The sequence below is a fragment of the Ptychodera flava genome, chromosome 20 (genome assembly GCF_041260155.1).
Source record: "Ptychodera flava strain L36383 chromosome 20, AS_Pfla_20210202, whole genome shotgun sequence".
Classification (NCBI taxonomy): Eukaryota; Metazoa; Hemichordata; class Enteropneusta; family Ptychoderidae; genus Ptychodera; species Ptychodera flava.
In genome coordinates this window covers 31,791,728-31,815,371 of record NC_091947.1, presented here as the reverse complement: position 1 = coordinate 31,815,371, position 23,644 = coordinate 31,791,728, and the positions used below count along the sequence as shown (strand labels likewise).

General features: G+C 35.6%; 1 protein-coding gene across 2 annotated transcripts; it reads right to left on the bottom strand.

Annotated features, from left to right (window-relative positions):
* Positions 1 to 1,744: 1,744 nt before the first annotated feature.
* Positions 1,745 to 23,438, bottom strand: LOC139120653 (major vault protein-like). 2 transcript variants are annotated; one of them, XM_070685177.1, is made up of 26 exons: positions 23,239 to 23,438; positions 20,909 to 21,042; positions 20,054 to 20,117; positions 19,648 to 19,726; positions 18,992 to 19,149; positions 18,181 to 18,272; positions 17,247 to 17,316; positions 16,714 to 16,875; positions 15,360 to 15,501; positions 14,819 to 14,914; positions 13,956 to 14,064; positions 13,633 to 13,693; positions 13,075 to 13,169; positions 12,057 to 12,141; positions 11,710 to 11,766; positions 9,580 to 9,676; positions 9,029 to 9,108; positions 8,339 to 8,398; positions 7,502 to 7,580; positions 6,404 to 6,546; positions 5,814 to 5,914; positions 5,299 to 5,479; positions 4,682 to 4,727; positions 3,991 to 4,136; positions 3,567 to 3,647; positions 1,745 to 2,000 (listed from the first exon to the last, which is right to left on the bottom strand). In XM_070685177.1, exons 1-26 carry the CDS (start codon positions 23,290 to 23,292, stop codon positions 1,890 to 1,892), a joined length of 2,583 nt encoding a protein of 860 aa, XP_070541278.1. In that variant the 5' UTR covers positions 23,293 to 23,438; the 3' UTR covers positions 1,745 to 1,889. The 2 variants fall into 2 exon arrangements, with proteins under 2 accessions (XP_070541278.1, XP_070541280.1); XM_070685179.1 differs by having other exon boundaries at positions 9,583 to 9,676.
* Between the last annotated feature and the right edge of the window lie 206 nt (positions 23,439 to 23,644).

The following is a 23,644-nucleotide window of genomic DNA, read 5'->3' as shown; positions in this document are numbered from 1 at the left end:
GTGTAAAGAGAAGTCAAGTGCAATGATTTTCATGGTATAAATCTTAATAACAGTTTACGAAAAGCTAAGCTTCCAGTTTGTAGTTTATAAGAAATCACATACATCAAGAGAACTTCACATCAGATAAGGCACTTTATCATACTTTGATCATCTGGATGTGTAACACTGCACAGAGTGTCTTTTAATTTGTTAAAGAAACTTATTCAATCAAGCCTTAACATGAATAGGATAAAGCTCTACTGTGAAAAAAATCAGTCTGTTCTATCGTAAGTTGTTTTATAGCACACAACTATCTGTGTAGATCTAATTTGTAATAGTAGTTCACATTAGATTGGAAATTTGTTGTCAATCTGTGAGGTGGATCAGCTTTGGCTGTCTTGGATTTTGGAACCACACGGAGGGTATCAATTTCACTTTCCCACATATCACTTTCTCTAAAAATGCCCAGACTAATTCTTTGCAGAATATTGCAGTTTGCTAAAGGTACCGTAGATGAATAAACTTTTACATGTTTTTGTGAATATCTTTCATGTTGCTCATGGGCCACCCATTGTGGGACTCTTATACAACCTCTATGCAATTGACAAGTAACTCAGCTCATGATGACCATGGCTGACAAGCAAAAAAGTAACAGTAATACCTCTATAAAAACACTTTATCTCCATTCTACAATATTGGTATGGATGCAACTTGTTTCTTTGTTTATAAACTTCTGAAATCATTAATTGCCTCAGATAAAGAAAAATCATCCCAGAAAAGGTGAAGTGAGTTGTGAGGTTTCCTACTTGTGGGTATTTATATTTTTATAACAGGTACACGTCTGTTGTTGCTGCTGTGCTTAGAATACTCTCAAATGCTACACTAATAGGTTTCCATTTTTATACAGACACATAGTTATGCCATTTACAAAAAATACAGAATATAAATAGAGTGGTACGTTCAGATTGACGACTTTGCGTCGGCCCAGGTCCCGACCAGGGCCGGGGCCGACGTAAAAGACCAATGTGGACACGCTGAGTCGGCCCTGGGCCGACTCAGTTTGGTCCCGGTTAGAAGGGGGGGTTCAGGGCCGACTCAGGGCCGACGCAAAATTTGGTCCGACGCAAATCGCCAGTGTGGACACGTTACGTCGGCCCTGGTCCCAGTTGACCAGGCCTCCGCTATGGATCGAAGTTGAACTAGTCACCCTATTCGCACAAAACAAACGACGTTTGAAACTAAAGTTTACACCTATCGAAAGTTTTCAATCCAGTCTTTACATTTTAATATCATTCCATGTACGCTGAACTTCCCACCAACCTTTGTTCCGCAAACGAGACCATGTCATTCGATTCCACAGTGCACGTAATAGACTAGAGAGGCATGTCAAAAATGCCGCGCACTGGTTATTTCTCCACCGCGGTCTTATATATACCATATGCTCATCCAATACATGGTGAAGATCTCTCCGATGATTAAAAGGGTGAGTGGTGGTCATATTTGCCCTTCTTGTGCGTAAAAACACAGGAAAATCATGAACAGTAGAAACAGCGTGCCATATTCAAATGCGCCATTTTGAACTTTGACAGGTCAGAGGTCACAAAGGAAGGTAAAGTTACGTCGGCCCTAATTCTGGTACCGGTAGGTGTGGACACGGACCAAATTTAATCCCAAAAGGACAATTATTTTGCGTCGGCCCAAATTTCAGTTGGGTTGCCAATGTGAACAAGATAATTAGAGGTCACATCCATTTATCAATAAAATATTCCACACTTTACAGACTGTTAAGTTTTTACAAGTTCAAATTGCAAAGAATCTGCGTAAATGTTTTCAAAATTGCTGATGTTATGTAGCCATCACTCTAAAATGTACAGATTTTATCACTGCTAATATTCTCTCACCATGGTACCTTAGGTCTCTTTATTACCCACAAGGCCATTTGCATAGTTGAAGAGGTTGATGGGATTATCACCACTTGTGATCAGGGTAGTTTCGATGCCAAGACCTTTCAGTAAGTCAACCTGAATAAAAGGACAACACAAGTTATTTACAAGTTATATTCACTCATTTAACGACATTCAATTCATAATTCAGGGTGCATCAGTGGAGATTGGGTTCACACCAACATCATGAGAGCACATGGATTCATAAATATCTTTGATTCGTGGGAAACTATAAACACACACAACTTACATCTCAGATGTGTGTGCATGAAAAGATATAGCAACTCATTACCCAACATCAGCTCACATAGCTTTCAAACTCCAACTCATTTACTCAACACTGTCTCTCAGACAAACGGTTTTAATGGATTGCAATGGAACTTGATGTGTTATAAGAGCTAATGTCAACAAACTGTTGTCATATTTTTTTATTCATTTTCGAAAGTACATTACTTGTAATTTTGTTCAGAGCTATTCACCAGACTAAAGACCTGACAAAAAGCCCCTATTATCATTGGATGCCGCATCTAAGTCCAAATTTTTTCCCATGCAATCAGCTGAATTTGAACTCAAATTTTCTATCAACTTTATTCTATACTTGGAATAGAATGATAAGCAGTTTTGCACCAGTCATAGCTGAGAATTTGGCAGTAGCTGATATTTTATCATACTAGCATAGTGATGGTGTAAATAGAGTGATCTGATTGGTCCAGATGTGAAAATAACCATGCTATATTTGTGACATAGCACAGTTGTAACACATGAGCTCTCAGCTGGAGAACAATTCCTTTTTTGGCATTTCACACCAGAATTTCGATGTACTATTATGACCACTCAAGCATTGGGTATACCACTTGGTTTTGACCAGTTCACAACATATATGCACTTGCTATAGCTCATGCATATATGTCGTGAACTGGTAAAAATCTTCAATATACCATATGGTGCTATGATGATGTCTTACGGTGAGTTGTTATGGGCCTTGTTGTGGATCTTTTGGCAAATGTCAACAATAGTGGACCCAGAGGGATGTTATTGACTGAGGGGTCCTTTTCAAGATAATACAATTACTTTTCTAGTGATCAATATTTTTGAATTTCAATAACTCCATGAGTTATGAAAATCTCCTTTCATGAAGGAAGACACTCTGTTAAGGTAGTATGCACCTTGAAAGTGAAAGACTTAAACTTGCTCAAACTTTCCTCTATGAAACTAATTAACTTTCAACCATTCTCTCACTAAATCAAGATAAAAATCTAGCATCATCATGCAAAGTTTGGTACTAGACAAACAAATTACCAAACATTTACTGATATTGGAAAATTCAAAACAGCTGTCATCCCTGTGCTAACTTAAGGGGGAAAATAAATTTTTGGATTTTTGAGAAACAAAGACTAAGTTGCTACACCAAAAGCCTTAAAATGAGCCCTGCAAGAGGTATATTCGAAAAGAATTGTAAAAATTTGAGAGCCTGAATATCTGTTTCTGAGTCACATCTGCCAGGAACACCAGAAACAGTTAATTCTGGTTTGGTTAGAGTTAGGGTTATGATGGGTACAGCACCATCACAAACGCTATAGCTCATTCCCACTGGGTCCTACTGACCATACTAAGCACCAATCGTTTTGCCATAATGTAACCTACCTGATGTTGTGGACCTGAGGTAGCCACAGCTGCTATGGTTTGGATGCCAAGTGCAGACACCATATCACTGAATTTGGTGACCTGTTAAAGAACAGCAAAGAACAAATGCTAACCTATATTTGCAAAACATTACAGTAAATGTGTCTGCACAACCTTTTTGCAGATCAAAATATTCCTTACTAGTCAAATGTAGGTTGCTCTAACCGTACCCCTTAATGCCAAGTGTTTGCCATTATGTGTTCATTGTTCCCTTATTGATGTGTACAGAATGACTGACATACAGGTTGCCTATATAAACAATTTCACCCATTTATGAGTGCTTACATGTAATATTATAGCAAATCTGATTTGGCCATGAGCACATAATACATGTCCTTGACACTTGACAATGTTCCGTTGATGTTTTGACCTCATGAACTCTTACCTCAATTTCAGCTAGGTGTTTGGCCCTATTGATCTCTAAAGTATTCCTGTCCTTTGTGAAAGCTAATTCTGCCTTTCGCAGCTCTTCTTGTGTTTCCAAGTCAGCAGTGTCCTCAATCTCTTCAGCCTGGGCCTTCAACTGAGCAGCTACAACAATAACACACAGAGGAGTCAGCAAAATAACCAGCATAACACACAATTAAAAAAATCACAACAGAGGAGTCATGATAAAAACTGAAGTAAACATTGATGACAATGCGTTAGATTCTACTTTTTCTGTGAATGTTGACATTAAATATTCAAAGTTTATATTGTCTTTGATACACCATATTTTGTCTTCTTTTTTCCTGCGCATTTGCAAAAATACAAAACTGACAGATGATATACTTAACAACTCTTTCTCTTCAATGGTTACAATTGACTATTTCCAGGTTCAATTCGCATAAGAGTACAATTCTCCATTCAATCACTTTGTCATCCCAAATATCTCCTACAAGAATAATCTGTTCAATGCCCCTCACTGGCTAAAATATATTTAGTTTTGAAACATGAGTACACTGACTATTCTCTATCCTTTGGAACTTAAATACACAAATTTGAAATATATTTTGGATAATTGATAGGCCAAGCTGTGAAAAGTCTCTTGATAAAATTCAACTCAGTTAAGGAGGATCATTCATTTCACGTCTTACCTTCAATTTCACTTTGCCCTTCAATAATTAACTTCTCAGCCTGGGCCTGTGTAACACAAAAAAGTGATTCAGTGAGAAATCTTCTGATGATAGGAAGTAACTATGGTCATGCAAAACTCCACACTTTCACATCACCATATTGTTTACCACAGTCTGTCTGCTGTGCCTCACACTAAACATTTAGTCATCAACATATGATATCAATTCATACTTTGGTCGTTTGGTGGTTTAAACAGATGATCAACTGAATCCATTCATAAATAATGACATTTGCAACATTACCACAGTTAACATCAATATGCACATGAAAATCAACATTTTAAATCACTGAATGGATATTAAATACATTGATGGGCTTCTATTCATTACACCCCTATAATTGCTAAATTATAATATGGCCAAAAATTTTTCTCATAGTAATACATCATGATTTATTTAAAATGTAAATGACAAGGGAATATTTACCATGGAAGAGAAAAACACAAAATGTAGTTACATTTGACTACAAGATTGTAGTCATTGTTTACGCATTACATCACTTTACATTCCCTAGGTTAGAATTCTTATGCAAGTGGAACCCCTAGGTTGGTGTTCATTAGATGTACAAAGTCTGTTACCTGTGCCTCTGCCTTTGCTTGGCCTGTGGATTCCACTGCTGCAGTTACTGCTTTCAGTTCATACAATTCTGTTCTTGCTCTTTCACTTTTCTGTTCATTAAGTAACTTCTGTCTGTCAAGCTTTCCTCTAGCTTCCTGTTCAATTCTCCTAGCTTCATGTGAGGCTGAAGCCTCCACAGAACTGCAAAAATAGACACCCATTCATTAGTTCTCTATATTTTCAATTAACATGATTAATGAAAAACAGAATAAGTTTAGACATGTGGGTGCAATAGTTTAAGACACTACTGGTAATTCAATATTTACTGCGATGTTTTCTCAGATACACCTTGCCGAGGATTTTAATGAGTTTGTATTTACAGGAATTTGATGTGCTCTATTTACAGTAGCCAATAATACTACAGATCAGCTTTCATTTATTAGGAAATCAACAGACAGCAAAAACTATGGAGTATCATAGCGGATATTTTTCTTAAGGATCTGTGGGGTATCAGCAAAAATTTAAAACCTCTTACTTTGTGGCTATTTCAATGGCCATCTGCACTGACTTCATAAGGCTATCTCTCATATTGGCATCCACTGGCTCAATACTCTGAATATCAATACTTGTTATGCACTGAAAATAAAATTGTAAAGATCTCTTAGTTTTACTACAGTACACATTCAAGATTTGGAATTCACACATGTATTAACAGTAACTTTTCAACACAAACTTAGCTTTTTAGTGAGGCTGGCAAGAGGGAAGGAATTACAATAGAAACAGAAATGGTGTACAGAGTTTCTTTTTTTGACATTTGAAAGTTCTTCTGCAAAATTCTGTTTAACGTCAAAAGATAAATATGCATGTACCATAGAACACAAATATGAAAACTTTTGAATGAGTATATCTCCTGATATATCATTAATATCAATAAAGTTCTACTCTCTCCTGGTGATTACAGGTATATGCTTTTACTTCATCATAAATACTTCTTGTTTTTCAGAATTGATAAACGGTATTTTCCACTTAAAAAGTAAAACTCCATTGATTAAAGTTCTTACATGACTTGTCATGCTAAACACTGGTCAATGTTGTGAGAGGATCAAAGGCTAGGAGAATACTTACAAGTCCATTTGAAGGAAAGTGAAGTTTCTTTCTTGGTGTGCCATCTTCATCAATTCCAAAGACAGCCTGTCTTATTATTTGCGCTGAACAACGGTGAAATGTATCAAATGGAGTGTGAGCAACAGCTCCACGGATTCTGCTACCTGCCAATCAAAATCAGACATGTTTTTATTCGTCAACCAATAATAGGGATAATAGAATGCGTACACAACCTGTGATACTTGTCTCTAACAAGCCAACAGGTTGCCGATGATGTGTACTGCTACATGATATAGATCAATAACCCAATTTAATTGAGTTTGCTGCCATATAGCCAAGTGATGATACAAATACAATGCATAATTATACAGATATAGTAATTTTCAGGGAGGCATTTCTTTCATTTCTACAGGTGTTTTTCATGGCATATCAATGGCACGATGCAAGGGGGACAACGCAATTGTAACTATCATGCTCAAATCATTTATCTAAGTTCTAAACAGTAGCTAAAAAAGCTCATTGATAAACATACACACATACTCCTGTATTTCATCTACATATACACATAACAATTTTGCAAGATGTAATAACCTTGTAAGACCTTGTAAATGTTTTCCCCTTTTGAATAAATTGGTGTCAGACCTATAATTCTCTTCTAAGTTTGTCACTCACAAAGCCAGCTTTGACTGGTGACTTTGTTACCTACAGTGATGTTTGATCGGCGTGAACTTGAATGTAAAATGTTCTAGGAAAGATCATGGCTTCCTGGAATCAAACTGTATGCTGACATTCTATGGTATGTGGTACTACAGGGCGTTACAAAACCCTATGAAATCATACAAATGGGCATGGATTTCTGTAAATTCACCATTGAGGGCGCTATTTTCATTATTTGCTAAAAATATACTCTTACAGTATAATTACAGTAATCAGCAATCATGTGGACATTGACCAAACATCTTCCACAAATTTTGTACCCCTGAATTTTCCAGAGTAGGAATATTAAGCTGTATTCTACAATGGTGGCCTATGGAAAATATCTGACCATAGCAGTTTCTGCCAACTTTTATTTGGAACTGAATGTCACTAGTTTTGTATAACCTTTGACTTTGTACTTACCTACTTGCTTACATGCAAAACCGATAAAATCTGAAACGGAAAAGATCTTCTGTTCTTCCTTTGGGTCTCCGTGTTTAAACTGACACAAAATTTACAACAAAGAAATGTCAAAATCAATTTTGAATTCTCACAGAGAAGCATTAAGATAAACAAAACAGTAGAGGTATCTTAAGACACTGTACAGAATAAATACAACAATTTTCCTGAAGCACATTGAGAAGCTTTCACAGACATAACTGATATTGGTCTCAAAAAATCACAAATCATGTAATGTTTGTGTTCGATTGAGCCACATGGAGCTAACACAGAGGTAGATGTGTTCACAGTCATGGAATGCACGAGTGGACGTACAGTGAAACACTTTCAAAACATATGTTGACAAGGGTTTAGGATTCAGACACTAGCCAAAATTAAACTTAACGAGTACAGATTTTTTATATAGATATCAACATACTACTGTGATCTTTACCTCAACAGATATACATGTACAGACTGTGATGAAACACTTTATATCAGCATTGTCATTTTTCTGATCTATGGAAAAATCTAAAACTTTAGTTTACCTTTTACCAGCCTCAGTTTACCTTTTACCAGTCTGATTTTTACTTTTGTATGTGCTCACTTTTATTTGTCAGCTTTTACCCTGAAGAAGGCAACTTGTGTGTTGCCGATACGTTGGTATATTTTAAATAAAGATCATTAGAAGACAAAGAGTACAGGTTAAACTGCCTCCCTTATAAAATAAAACTTTACATTGAACATTTGTAAAAACATCACAATATGAGAGAAAACAGTGCAAGGAAGGTTTTTCAAAGTGGTAAAATGTTGCAAACTTACCTCAAAATGATTGTTGAAGGCAATTTTCACCCTAAGTCTTGCATGATCTGAGGTTTCAACCTAGTTAGAGGGAATAATGAACATGTGTTAAGTCAAATGCAAGTTTCATCCATCTGTACTCACAAGGATGGCAGCCTTGAAGCTTACTACCGCTGTGGTGTGTAAATTTCCAACACAAGGGTGGCAGCCTTGTAGCTTACTGGCACTATGGTGTGTAAATTTCCAACACGGTTACAGTGGCAGTTTCTGTGTGTACTACATAAGTATTCCTAGCCATACGATATAACATTACACACTATGGTTAAACCCCCTCACCACCAAATTGTGGAACAACTCCATTGTTTTGGATGGCAACATTTGAGTCATAAGGGGGGAAAACTGAAATGAAAGGGTTGACTTTTACCCCAATTTTGCAGTATAGTTGAAAAACACTACAGTTGCAACAAAACTTTTTGCAGTGAGAGGACTGATTTTCCTTAAAAAGTCTACTGTTAGCAATGGATTTGGGTCAAACCATGGTTAAGTGAAAGTGGTAATGTTGTGTAGCGTCAGTGAAGGAGAAATTTTATATTTTTAAATTTCCAATGTAGATGTTGAACTGTGTATTTCTTGTTAGGTGTTGAATAACCAAACTCTTGTATGTGGGTTTCTTTTTTGGGTTGCTGGTGAGACAATTTTGCAATAAATTACCTCTATGATATCTGTGATGTAGTCTGGTCCAAGCATCAAGCATATGGTCTGCAAAGCATTGTCTCTCTTTGGTTTGCCAGCTGGAAGAAAGGAAGCGGAAACGACAGACAAGGAAGGAAGGAAGGGAGGATGGATAGCATGGAAGATGAGGTGAAACTATTTGTTAGTAACTTCATAACACCACTGATTTGGCGATTCCCTCTAGGAACAAATAGATTCAAAACCTAGCATTTTTCTTGGTTCAAGCCTGTGATTTACTCCTATATCATTTCTCTTGTATTGCATGCCTGCCACTTTGACATGCAGCTGCTTCAGTGAGGTGAATGCATTACAACAAACTGGCTATGATGAAAAAGCCTGCATTTGCCATCATGTGCAAATCTCACTTTATGGTGTTTGCCATGAAAAGCTGATTTCAGCATGGAAGGAAATGCAAAACAAGGATACTTATTACAAACAATGTTGCTACTCAAATATTTAGCAATTTGAATGAAATATACTTTCTCAGTCAGCAAAATAGAATCAACTGACAAACATCAACTTTAACCTACCACTGAGACTAAGAATGTTGAAATTCTCATCAGGTCCAAGGATGACCATATCAGGACCAAAGATGACTCTCGCTGTTTTCTTCTTGTAGTTGTATACCTGAATGAAAAGAAAAAACACTTGTTTGTTAGGTTGCTGCAAATCAAACACTTTTCTCTGAATTCTCTTTTGGAAGATCAGAAATAAAACATGCAAAGGAAGCTGTAATGTTAAGGTGGTTGGAAAGGCTAGAGCGTCAGTTATAAACTTCAACAAAACTATTAAAATATAAAAGTAGTCAACATTCTTTGTGGAATAAAAAAAACTAGACATTTGGGCACATAGGCATTGCAGAGTTACAGCCTGTTGAAACTTCTGAAAAACTGACCAAATAAGAAGAAGTTGGGGAGTCCTTAGTGTATTAACTATGGAAGAGGTCCCCTAGCTTTTAATAAAATGTTTAAAAAGGGAAAGTAATTATTTGCTGTTTTTCAGGAAAGTTTGACAAGGCGATGCTTGCATTCAGAGTGAGTAACTGCTATTGTAAATGCATTTTAGATTCTTTGAGTGTCAAAGAGGTGTCAAAAGTGAGATTTACCAAAAAGACTGCTCTGTGACTTCAAAAGAGGGGTGCAAATATGGCTTGTTTTCAACATTTTTGAGAGAATAACAGTTTTCCTACATAATTATATACCAATTTAATCCAACCTTTGAAATGAGATATGGACATGGAATATTTACAGCCTATTAACAAGGTTACAGATAAGATATGTAAGGCACAATTTTCCTATATTTGAAGTACTTTTTGAAAAATCATATTTTGAAATTTGAAAGAATTTTTAATAATTTTTTGATATTTAAACCCATGTAAAATCATAAAAACAGATTTTATTTACAAATCCTGCCATACAAATCTTACAAATAATAGTGTCAACATATTTATAACTAATTTGGTAATATTAATACTATCCAATTATTATTAAATTCAAATATGTAAAGAAAATATGAAAAATTAAATTTTGATATTTACTGGTGTCATATTTCAAAATCATGGCTGCAAATATACAATTTTTATATTCTTTGGAGAAAGTATTAACTAAAAAAGTTATCATGAAAATTTGAACTAAATATCTTGATTCTAACACTTGAAACTTGACATTAACTCTGAGAAAAGAATTGGTGCAAAAATAGCCTTTCCAACCACCTTACATTTGCAACAGACTTCAATCATTCTTTCTTCAAGACATGAACTTTTGCCTGAGCAGTTACAATTAAAACTTTGCAAGCTAAAAGGATTGGAACACGCAGCAGTTTTACATTCAAACTACATTTAGTCTACATGTTCTATTTGTCTTGATGTATTATCAATCTAATGCCCACTAGGATAACACTGGTATTTAGTCTTCATCTTTAAAATGCTGTATGTTACATGTACATTATTATGAGAAGTCATACAGACATCCATAAAATAACTCCTGGCACTCAAAGTGAGGCTGTGGACTCCAGGGTACATAGTTATGTAAAAAGATTCTTTGGTCCTGGTGGTTCATTAAAAGTTCCGTGTTATTGTACTCCTTCGTTGCGTGTGCTCTGTTTCCAGTCACAATCATACAACTTTCAGCAAGCAGGCGGTAAAATTAGACTAAAGTGATAGTCCACTTGCTTTGAACAAGCATTTGTACAAATTTTGGATGTGTCTTAGGCATAAACAGGTATTCAACACAAGTCATCTTGGATAGAGTAGGAAGAATAGCCATGATAATATCACAACATGAGACTTAATTATGGTGGCAAATGCTGTGGACATGAAGCCGTTGGAAATAATTGCAATTCAGACTCCTTAAATGCTGGGGGCATGCAGCTGGTGCACTGGTTTTATACTGTGTCTATTTTTAAGCGAAAATTAAAAATAGTCTTGTAAATGTGTTTCTGTAACACTTTTCATACACACTGGTTGTTCCAAATATTTAATTCTAAATAGTTTTCTACCATAATTTCGGAATATATTTCAAAGAGACAAAACCATGCCATGTAGTTGCTGAGAAGCTCATTATACTGACCAGGAGAAATATAGTAGCTTCATCATGTAAAATTTTAGTTATTGTCATATTTATTTGTAACAATATCAGGAATATGGATTGAGCGAAACTAACCTGCACTGCAGTGTTGCCAGGACAACGGTATGTTACAACCCTTGTTTTGTCTCTTGGCTGTTATGAAAAGTAAATCAAAATGTCAACATGATGTGCAGCACTGTTTCTGCTCCAATATTTTCTTAAGAATGAATGGAGATACAGTAATGAGCAAATGCGTCACTGCAAGATATATTTGATATGGTAAAGATCTTTGTGTACAATGAGTTAAGTGTGTAGAACTTCCTTGTTTGTATACCATGAATATTCACTGTAAATATTGGGCTGATGTGCAGGATCTTGGAAGCTTTTAGCCAACTGGTTGGCTGAAACAATTGTAAGTTTCATTTGACTCATTGATCTTTTACCTTATTTCCAACATATGCTGGCTCTATTGATGATTCAAAGTAAGCCATCTTTCTGATGTCCTCTCCACCATGGCCACCACCCTTCCTGTTGAGAAAAATACAGGTAAGGAATGACCAAGTGTCAATCATAGCAACAACGGTCACAGGAAGTAATACAACTACGTCAAGGTATATGTTAACACTCTAGGAACTTCATCACACTATGTGTGCCCAAAATATGTGCTTAGTTTCATCACAGGGGCTCATAAGTAGCTAGTTGTACAGTGTTTTTCTTTTTTTTCAATGTTAAAATTAACCAGCTGAAGAGCACAACACTTGTGTAGCTGTCTTTTGTGTAGCTTGTATTGACATGTATAGTGCGCCCTCAATGGGGAATGTGATCATGTTTAAATACGACCTTTAGTTCCGTAACCTCTAGCCAATTCCTCTGGCCATGCCTACTGGCCATGCGTACAGACGTCGCTGTGTTTACTGTATAAGTACAGTAAGCATAGCGAGGTCAGTATTGACATGTATAGTGCGCCCTCAATGGGGAATGTGATCATGTTTAAATACGACCTTTAGTTCCGTAACCTCTAGCCAATTCCTCTGGCCATGCCTACTGGCCATGCATACAGACGTCGCTGTGTTTACTGTATAAGTACAGTAAGCATAGCGAGGTCAGGGCAGGAAGTAGGCATGGCTAGAGCCGAGAGGTCACGGAACTAAAGGTCACATTTACGAGGACGCACTATACATGCCAATACACGCTACACAAAAGACAGCTACTCTAGTGTTGTGCTCTTCAGCTGGATTATTTGTAACATTGAAAAAGAAAGAAAAACGCTGTAATATTGACTTAAATAGGCACTTATGAGGCCCTGTGCTTAGTTTCATCAATGGTGAACCAACATTTGCATCTCATCAATGCAAGAGTTTGAAAACATTGGAGCTTGGTCTTTGATTTCCAGGATCAAAAATGGGAAAGGCAACATGCACACAATGACCCTTGACATTGCAGATGACAACATTCTCTCACCTTAGAAGAATCTCCATCAATGGAGAAAGCTCCTTCTGCCAAAGTACTTCATATTCCTGGAGCAGGTAAGACTGGGGTCCCATAATCGCTCTTACCTATGAAATGTCACAAAAATATATACAATAAACAAACAACAAAAAATGCTTAATTTACTATCTTACTGTATCAAGTGTCTCATTGGTTTAATTACAAATCAAAATAAAACCTGCAAAAAATATGCAATTACATAGGGTATTATCGACTAGGGGTACACTGATACCATATTCACAATTCCAGTGACATAAATTTTCCAAATTACATAGCCTTGGTATCGTCTAACTGCAGTTTCTCCCACAAATAGCATCACTAGATGTGTATCTGAAATAATGAATCACATGGCATTCTGTTTTATTGTGCTCTGATATAAAATTCTGAATTATTACAATGTTTGAAATCAAAGCCTTTTTATTTTGTATAAGAGAGTCTGACTGAGACTGTAACGTTAACAATACCATCATGAAACAGTCAGACCATGAACAATAAATAAAGATATACAAAAAACACTGTGCATTGACTTACATCTCCAGTATGTAAATTCCTCACATAGATACCTTCATTCTCAGCAAGAGGAATAGCTTTCCTGTGAAAGAGTGACATGGATATTAATAATTATTTCAGTCATCTGTACACTCTGCTTAAACTCTTTTATCCCTATGTCCTATAGGCATTTATAACTTTACAAATGAAGGCAGAATTTTCTTGCTAAACAGCATAATTTATCATTTTGAAATAAAGTTTGGATCAGCATAGACTATGACTTCATATACAACACTACACAGTAGTACTTTGCTGGAGATCATGATTGAATGAAAAATGGCCAACAGGTATAATTATCTGCTTACCTGACCAATTGGCCATTGGGTTCTTTTAATACTTCAACTTCAATTGGAGGAATGTAGTTATGTGGTCCCCTGATCAGCCATCTATCACCAGGCTCTCTCTTTTTCTTTGCTGTAATGGTGTTTGGAATATCAATATATTCAAATACGATACTGGTATTCTCTTAACGATAAAAATATAAACAAGGCACTTATAATTTCTCACTGGTTTCTGTTCTGGTAATATGCATGTCATTATGGGAAAAATATGCAAATTTTCGAGTAATGAGGCCAATTACAATACTTTTCCAAAACAAACAAACAAATCACACGATGAAGACAGTTGAATCAGCTCTCAGCTTTCCAATGTTTGCAGAACACAGAAATAACTGACTGATGATGAATGGGGTCTAGCTTTCATGTGCTGATGACACTTTCATCAAATTAATATCATTATTTTTTTTGAACAATCAATGAAGCAATCAGGACAACTACTATCAACTGATTGATTCATTAATTGATATATGGTGAAACTTTCCTTCAACAAGAAATTCCCGAAGAGAAAGCAATGCTGTAGAAATAGTAACAATTTCAAACATTTTGTATTTCATAGAACTGTGATTACTCATTGTTGACTTTTCAGTTCCTGTATTCAGAGTTTGAAGAGATGATCAAATTTGCTCTCAACGATATTTATAATTCCATTGTTCACAAGAAACTAGTGAACATTACTGGAATCAAATGATACAGAATGTATGCAGAATTAAGAATACCAATGCAAGGTGATACGGACACCAAATCTTGTGGTACTACGGAACTAACAACATGACATAAATTTGCTCACACTTGACACAAGGTACAAATTTGATGCTCACAACAGTACCTACCTTCTTCATCTGTAAATGCTATAGTTGATTGGACAACAACAGCTTCATCTTCTTGTAAAATGAAAGCTTTCTGTATTCCATTGGGTATGCTTTCTCCTATTTAACACAGAATATAATGCCAGTATATTTTATTCATGTGGATTGAATATGCAGCTGAGGTGATCTTTTGCCTATCAATACATTGCATCATTCAGTAGCATGCTAGTAAGTTACATGAACTTAGTAGAATATATATTCCTAAGATGATAAAAATAGAATGAAAAAACGAATGACTGAAACGATGAAAAGACAGGTGTAAAGTGGTAAATCAAAGGGAAGAAGAAATTAATGACTTAAGAAAACTACTAACAATAATACAAATTTGGATGAAAATTCACATTTATTCTAATGTTATGGCACACGAATACAAAATGATAATACAATGCATGGATCCTATACATGCATTATGAATTACTTGTTTCAATCGTCAGGATGAGTAGTGTAAGTGTTCGTATACTGCCAATGTCTGATGTCAATGATAGCGTGTGACTGTTGAACCAACCTGGCTGCAGGAAGAAGCTTGAGACTCCCTTTCTGAGTTCTCTTTGACCAAGTCTACAGTGACCTTTGTCATCTAAAGGATCATAGACAACACAGAATTCATTCTTGCCAAGGACTGTCTTATTTACCGTATTCACAACCTCCTGAAATATTGAAAAAAGTGTGGACAATAAAGAGATTTGTCTCAGTCTCAATCCACAAAAAAGTGTTTGCTTTACATGAATATTTGCTGAGGTAGACTTTCAATTGTACAGTTTTCCGGTCAAATTACACATTGCCACAGGTAGCATTATTACATGCCTCGTATATTGAACGTCGCGCACTCTATAGGATTCAATGGTAACTCGTCGATGACGTCGGGGCAGCATAGTCATCATTGGACTTAAAGTGAACAGGAACTATTTTCAACTTGACAACTTTTTGATGTAAAAATGTTGAAATTTCATGTTTTGTATAGAAAATTGGTTTTTGGAAAATTTTGCAGAAAAAATGTTGATAAACCGAATAACAGTGGTTTTTATATATCAGTCGATGATGAAAATCGTTCCATTTTTTAACGGATTTTCATCTAAGATGGAAATAAAGCATTTGATTATCATTTGCCAACAAACCTAAATATTTTGAGTAAAAATTGTGTAAGAAAGGCATGTAATAAATACATTATAGCCCAAACAAGGGACTATTTACCCTCGGGGCAGGAGACCATTTGCCCTCCTTATGTCGGGCAAATGGTCATCAACCCTCGGGCACATAGTCCTATGTTTGGGCTATGATATTATTTGTAACTGATGTTTATCATAAACCATGAATTAAACTTTCCCAGAAGACCTTTGCATGCTTAACCATGGTCCTTCCACATAGGGTCAGTTGTTTCGTAGTATGCGCCTCTAAAGTGAAAGACTTAAAACTTTTGCTCAAACTTTCCTAAATTAAACTTTCAAGCATTCTCTTCAACAATGAAAATCAGGGGTCACCATGCAAAGTTTTGAACTAGCGAAACAAATTACTCAACATTTTGTGATATTTGAAATTCAAAATGGCCACATCCCTGTTAACTCTATGGGGTAAAAATAAAATTTGAATTTTCAAAAACTAAACGAGCCCCCATGAGTGGTTGATCAGAAAAGAATTGTAGAAATTTGAGTGAGAATATCTGTCCCCGAGGCACGTTCTACCTAAAAGAAACAATTGAACTGAATGTTTTGTCTGTTATGCTCACAAGTAAATGATAAACTCAACTGAAATTGAAGAACTGACACCCTAGTCTGATGGAAAAAAATGATGGTTGTAGTAAGTTCATTTTGTAGACTACGGCTGTTGACTACACAACCATAATAATATTACTGATGACTTACCACTCCAATATCAGTGATATAAGATTCAATTTGTTCACAGGTCAACAGCCATTCAGAACCAGCCAGTCTTTTATCCCCAAGAGCATCCACTATAGTCTCAGTTGCTTTTAAATGCAAGGCTTTTTCTTCAGTCAACGTAAATGCAGTCTGTTCCTCTACGACCTAGTTAAGAACATGAAAAGTGAATGTAAACATTACCATACATACCAATACGACTAGTACAGAAAACTAAAATGTACCGATACTTGTGAACGGGTCAGTCTCTTGACAGCTACTAAAATGTATACTCCAATGAAATAATAATTTACAAACCAGACAAATTAACAATGTCATAAGTTCTATCCTCCTGTTCTGTTTACAATTGATGTTTTTATCTCTCCTTCATAGTATGCACACTTTGAATATGCAAATTAATGATACAATCATACAGACATTCAGTGGACTACACTGCAGAAACCATGAACTACCAGTATTTAACCTTTTGGCAATAATGAAGAGAACACCTCACTACAATAATATTAATGACACTGTACCTCTTCATAAACTTCTTTTAAGTATGCACCTTGCTTCTTCACAAGCCATTCCTGTCCACTTATTCGTTCACTGTGGAAAAAATATTGTTTTGTAGATATATATATATATAAGCAGGTATAAATCGTTTAATAAAAAAATTTTGGAACATATCATTAGTGATATTACTGTTATAGACAGACGATAAGTTGCTGCAACGTACCCATAGTGTATGTGTCAGATACAAGATTTGATTGCTGTTATGCAATCACAAGTAGTATGTAGTTTTGGAGCTATGATATATTTAGTCTTCAGTTAAGTATGCAGTGAGAAAAATTCCTTAAAAAAATTTTCAACACACACAAACATGAAAAATCATTGGGGGATTTTCTACTGGCATACACTGGTACAGTGTACATGTTCCTACGTCATTGCTAATGCTCTTTCAATAATATACTCTTCATATTGGCTTATCTTTTTAAAATGCCTCCATTAACTTCAAACATATGCTCTAGAGTTAAGGAGCCTGAGTTCAAAACTGAACAGTTATGTAGTCACAGTCATGGGTACATCTTCTACGGCGATGAAATCAAGGTAGCTTTCTTGATACACAGGTGAAAATTTTAATTTTCTAAAAGCCAAACTGATGATGCTGCATTGCAGCAATTAAGTTGTGGACCGATATACTGGAACTAGTATCCAATTAAATCAGTGAATGTAAAACCTCAATCAAAACCAGACAAATTCTTAATCTTTGTTTTAATTGAAAAGTCTTCACTTGCATTTAGGGCTATAAGATTGTACAGACATAAATGCAGATTTGTAAAACAAAGAAGAAAGTACAAAATACAGGAGTTCTATTTCTGTTGCAAGGAATATTTCTGATATAAAAGTATTTCTTGTGTAGCATTATCTTTGATGACTGTTCTGCATTTTAGAATGACATTCAATACTTACACATCATTTCTGTCAGTGAAACCAATTACAGCTCTTATTCTCAAAGCCTGGCCATCAGAAATGACCATTGGCTGAACAATCTCCAAAATTTCCTGATTAATAGAAGAATATACATTCACATCAAGTACTACTGGAAAAGACGTACAATAAAAGTCATATGAAAATATTAGAAATCTACAAGAACATATTTTGGGGTTATCTGCCCTTGACTCACTAATGATAATAATAAAATGTAAGTGTTATTCTCTGATAACTGAAAATTTTTGTCTGGAAACGCCCTACATCTAAAATGATTGTCAATTTTAAAGCAACAGAATCATCTTTCACACACAGGCAAACATTTTCTTTTTCATATATGTACCCTCTTTTGTTGGAAATTTTACCTTTCTGTTTGCTGGCTATGAAAGGACATTCATCCTTTTAATCCAAAAGCAAAGCTCTTGCCCATAAATAATAAATTATCACTTTTCTTTCATTCAACTCTAAATTTGCTTCAAAAATGTCACTCTCTACTCCTAAATTTGAGACAAATAAGAGTTGTATTGCAATGTACTATTTTCTACTGGAAGAAAACTTGTCTCTTTGTGTGTAACAGACAAAACACAAAGCAAGTTGTAAATATTTGTAAAGATCTTCTCAAAGTGAAGCCATCTGGGTTGAATTCTGTTGGAATGTGAGTATCTGGTGAGACACTGTTTACTGTTGACCAGAACACACGATTTGCATCAAGTAAGTTGGAGCTCAGATACTGGTACATGAACTTTTAAAATCATAAATTCATCTGACAATTGACAAAAATAATAATACTTACAGCTTCAGCTGTTGGCATGTATGTTAGTGGGCCTTCTAGTTGCCAGATATCGCCAGCTTTTCTGGTGATTCCGTTATCATCATGGTCAACTCTTGCAGTCAACTTGATAGCATGGTTGGCCTTGACAATAGGTAATTTTTTGACAGCAGCAGAATAGTCTATTACAAAGTAACACAGAAACTGATCAGTACTAAGTTCCATTGTGAAACTGATATTATTATGATAATGAAATCAAAGTGGTATGGAAAGGATAGTCACTTTTTAGACAGTTGATATAATGATTTACAGAAAATAATATAGTCTATACACATAAATGGTATTTTTTTTCTTTATGGGAACCATATTGCTGGTCTAGTGTCATAAAAGTTTTCTAAACAACTGAACAAATATTTTCAAAAACAATATTCACTCTTATCACTCTGAGGGATTGACAATAGAACAGACAAATAATTGAATATATAATAAGTCAACCACCTCAAATACATATCACATCACTGAAATAGAAAATCATTTCATTTCAAGAGTCGATCATTTCTGTCATTCTTTTCAAAGACCATGGTAGGACCTACCCACTGTGCAAGTTAAAGTTTAAAGTTTTGGGAGTGACTCTTCAATCAGCAAGTGTGACAAGGTGATTGTTTCAAGTGTTTCTTTACCTTTTGATGTTGGTGATGGTTTCATAAGAAAATCACTTGCATCTACCAACGATTCACCAGGGTATAATGGGAAAGGTTCCTGAAATGCAGACATTAGCATTATGTCAATTCTGGATACAATACAACCTGAAGTTAACATTCAGAATTTTTCTGGTTCACTTGGCAGGTGACATCTCCACTATACAACCATAGACAGTACAGGCCCTCTTACTGTCTATGGTACAACCAAACTATTGTCAAACACCACTTCATTAAAACTTGCATCTAAAATATATTATCAACATGTGACATCAAGTCAAACGTACCAACATACATTGTTTATATATGTTTTACATAATTAACTACTTTAATTTTCTTGCTGTTAAGATGAAACTCTACAAAATGATGTTATCAGTATCACATATACCTTATGGAATCTGACTTCAAAATGGCCATGCTTCAGCTGACATGGTTTGCCTGCTTCATAATTGCTATGGAGAATGAAAAGTGAAAGTTACGTTATCACTTTGCCTTCATGAGCTTGCACAGGATTGAAATGGGTGAAATTTACCATAAACATATTGTCTTTAAAAGAGACCAAGCCTGACAAGTAATTTACAAGCATGTACACTGTCTGCTCTATCAATAAACTCATTTTTAAAATGTCATGAAAAATTTAAAGAATGCTGCTTAATGTTACATTTTAGAATGTAATTAGCATAAAGGTACATGATTCACTAGAAAGACACCAGCTGTTATGTATTTCACATAGTTGGGCGTGCCTCTCTTGTACCTAGCAACAAACCTAGGGAATAATGTCTTACAACAAATTTTGGGTTGTGGTTTACTTTTTCCTATCCTACATTTGGTGCCATCAGCCATAACCTAGGTAAGTGAACAGAACCTGTGCATTGAGAAGATCACCTCACTTGAGTGTCTGCATTTCTTGCACCCTCTTCTATTATTTAGTTTAATAAAACACAGTAAAACTGACAGTTATTAAACCAGAGCAAACTTCACAGAAAATGATGAAACCAGACCCAACTGGCTGGTTCATCCCTGTGCATTTCTGCTGCCAGACTGACAGTAACAGCCAGAAGTTACCAACCCATACTATGTAGCAACAGAAATAACTGCACCACACACCAATGTGTGGTGCAGTTACTGCTCTAGGTCTAAAAGGTGCATGGCTATTTCTGAACACACTAGGGGCATTGCATTTTCATTTGCCGATGAAAACCTGCATTACATGCATTTATTTGACATGTGAAAATATCAATACCTGATTGGGTCCTTTACAATGCAATAGTATCCTGGTGGTACAACCACACATGGTGTTGGTCCTGCAACCAGTTTCTCATTTGTCTGTAACACCAATGTCTGTGGACCTACTGCAAGGCCAGTGACGTTTGTTGTCTGCATGTAAACAAAGAAAACAAAAGGGACTGAAAAACTGATTGTACAATTGCATAATACTGATTGCAACTTTTGCAAAATGGAGAGTAAATTTAACTGTGGGTTTCTGAGAAATCTATATGCAGTCATTCAATTATGGCTAGTGGTCTGATACTAATAACCACAAAATTAACGCTCTTTAAAGGATCAGTCATACCGATGATCTCTGTTTCCCTTATTGTATATAGTGAAATAAATCATCCTGGACCCAAAGTTTCTGAAGAGGGAAATCTGAACAATTAATATGTGCCATTAATTTCTGAGTAGAATAAAACTGTGCCGCTATATTTCTCAAAATGAGCCAAAATGAGACCTTATCACTGCAGGTGTAAACCACAATGGTAGCACTAAATGTAAAATCGTGATCCTATCCCTCTGATATGCTGCTTTGAAGAAATAAAGACAATCAAGACACTTATGTCTATGTCATTTTTAGTATTTTTAATCTTCATATTTCATTTATGTTCAAATAATTTTGATACAAACATATTCCAACATTTCAAGGTGACTATTGGCATATGTTTGTTTCATTAAAACTGGTGGTTTCTACTGCAGTACACAAGAACTCACATTTATGATCTGCAAAGGAGATCACAATGTCCAGAAATTATTTACAAGTAGATGAAGCTGCATTCACAAGTACTTCAGATACTGGGATTTCAGATGAAGCTTCTCAATTGTTTTAAGTCCTCTAAAACGTATTATAATATTTGAAAATTGGGTATGAATATACCAGTGATGAGGACAGGCAAATTCTCTGGAATTCCATTCAAAGTGAAAGTGAAATATTCTAGCATGAATGTGTAGATGTGATCATTATCTAAAAGCAGATAACGTTTTCCACTTAAGGCCTGAAAAATTATTTAAAATAAATAGGTGAAATAATGATCTTGATAGTAAAAGAAAATCTTCACAAGGCAGCAACTTTATATAAATACTGGTATAACCCTATTCTGCAACCTGTTACAGTTTGTAGTGTAGAAAAGGGGCCAAATCTGTAGGATCTTCTCCTAATTCTGCTAAGGTTACTGACTTAAATTTTCAGATACAAAGTCACTTGGTTAAGGAATTTACAACCATTCTCGCTAATATATGCAAGTCATTCGATAATGAGCAATGAAGCACATTTACAGGCCTATTAAAATGAATTGAGTATTCTGTGTGCAATCCATATTTATGATGCCACAGCTACATCTTTACAGAGTGTGCAAAAAAAGACAAGATACTTTATAGCTCATAATTTGTCAACTTTAACATTCGTTCTTGCACACAGCAATAGTGTATTGTTGAGGTAAAATCTTTTACCTTCATGAGTATATTGAACGTGGCGCGATGGGTCTACAGCAAAAAACAGGATGGTTGGACAGTCTCATATACATTACGTTTACTTTTTTGTACGTGACACACAAGTTTTGTAGATAACATTGTAGATAAAAAGAACCGACTCATTTGAGTGTCTGGATAGAACACACAAGGGAATTGCTAAATTACTAAGCTACTGCAATAAAACTGCTTACACTAATTAGTTTCAGCTGTAGCCAGCTGGCAGATTGGCGTGTAGTGTGTTATAACTGGGCAGTTTCTGTTTCACCCGTGGCCACTTTAGTGTTGACCAAGGTTACTTGATACAGACAAAAAAATTCTACTTGTCCAAAGGCAAAACTAGCTCTGTCTGGGGTTGTAAATGGAAGTTTACGATTGTCACCCTGTGTTCAAGATTAAGATACAATGTAACATTACCATCACTGGTCCATGTACAAATCTTGTTTATTTCAACTTCCCCAGACAAACTGTCTGCATGGGACATACAATGTTGTCGACTTTGCCAGCTGGATACAGCTGAAACTAATTAATGTGAGCAGTTTTATTGCAGTTCACTGCAGTAGCTTAGTAATCTAGCAATTCCCTTGTGTGTTCTATCCAGACACTCAAATGAGTCGGTTCTTCTTATCTACAATGTTATCTACAAAACTTGTGTGCCACGTACAAAAAAGTAAACGTAATGTATATGAGACTGTCCAACCATCCTGTTTTTTGCTGTAGTATGTGGGGATGAAGTTCAGAGATTTAAGCATTACATGTATGTAACCTCCATTGGTCGGTCAAATGTCAACACTGCAAAATTGCTACAGAAATGCTGCCCACAAATGCACTTACCAAGTTCAGAACGTGCACAAATTTGTTAGGTCCTATACCAACAATGTTACTCATTTTTGCATAAACAACACACCAGAAAAGCGAACGTTATATTTCAACTTCAAAACTGCAGTCTCAGCAAACTTAACGACGACGCAACCTACAAATCTTCCGATATCCACAAGTATCAAAACATTACTTCCTGGTTTTATTTGGGGCAGTCAGACGAATACATTATCTGATTAGGGGTTGAAGGTACATTAGAAAATTCAACATCAATGCATACCAAATGTTTTTGATTTAATTTATTCTATACGATAATGTGCTCTGCCCTTTACTTTTACGATAAATTGTACTTTATTGAGATATTTTGGTTTGATTGAAAAAAGTTCTCCATGAATCGAAACCCTAATGGACTATTCCGACG

Bases quoted from the DNA above. Each gene is read 5' to 3' on its own strand.
- LOC139120653 (XM_070685177.1), bottom strand. From the start codon at position 23,292: ATGAGTAACATTGTTGGTATAGGACCTAACAAATTTGTGCACGTTCTG. The intron at 13,694-13,955 runs GTAAGCAGATAA...ACTCTTTCACAG, and splicing joins CCCAATGGCCAATTGGTCAG to GAAAGCTATTCCTCTTGCTG. The intron at 5,915-6,403 runs GTAAGTATTCTC...TTTTATTTTCAG, and splicing joins ACTTTCCTTCAAATGGACTT to TGCATAACAAGTATTGATAT.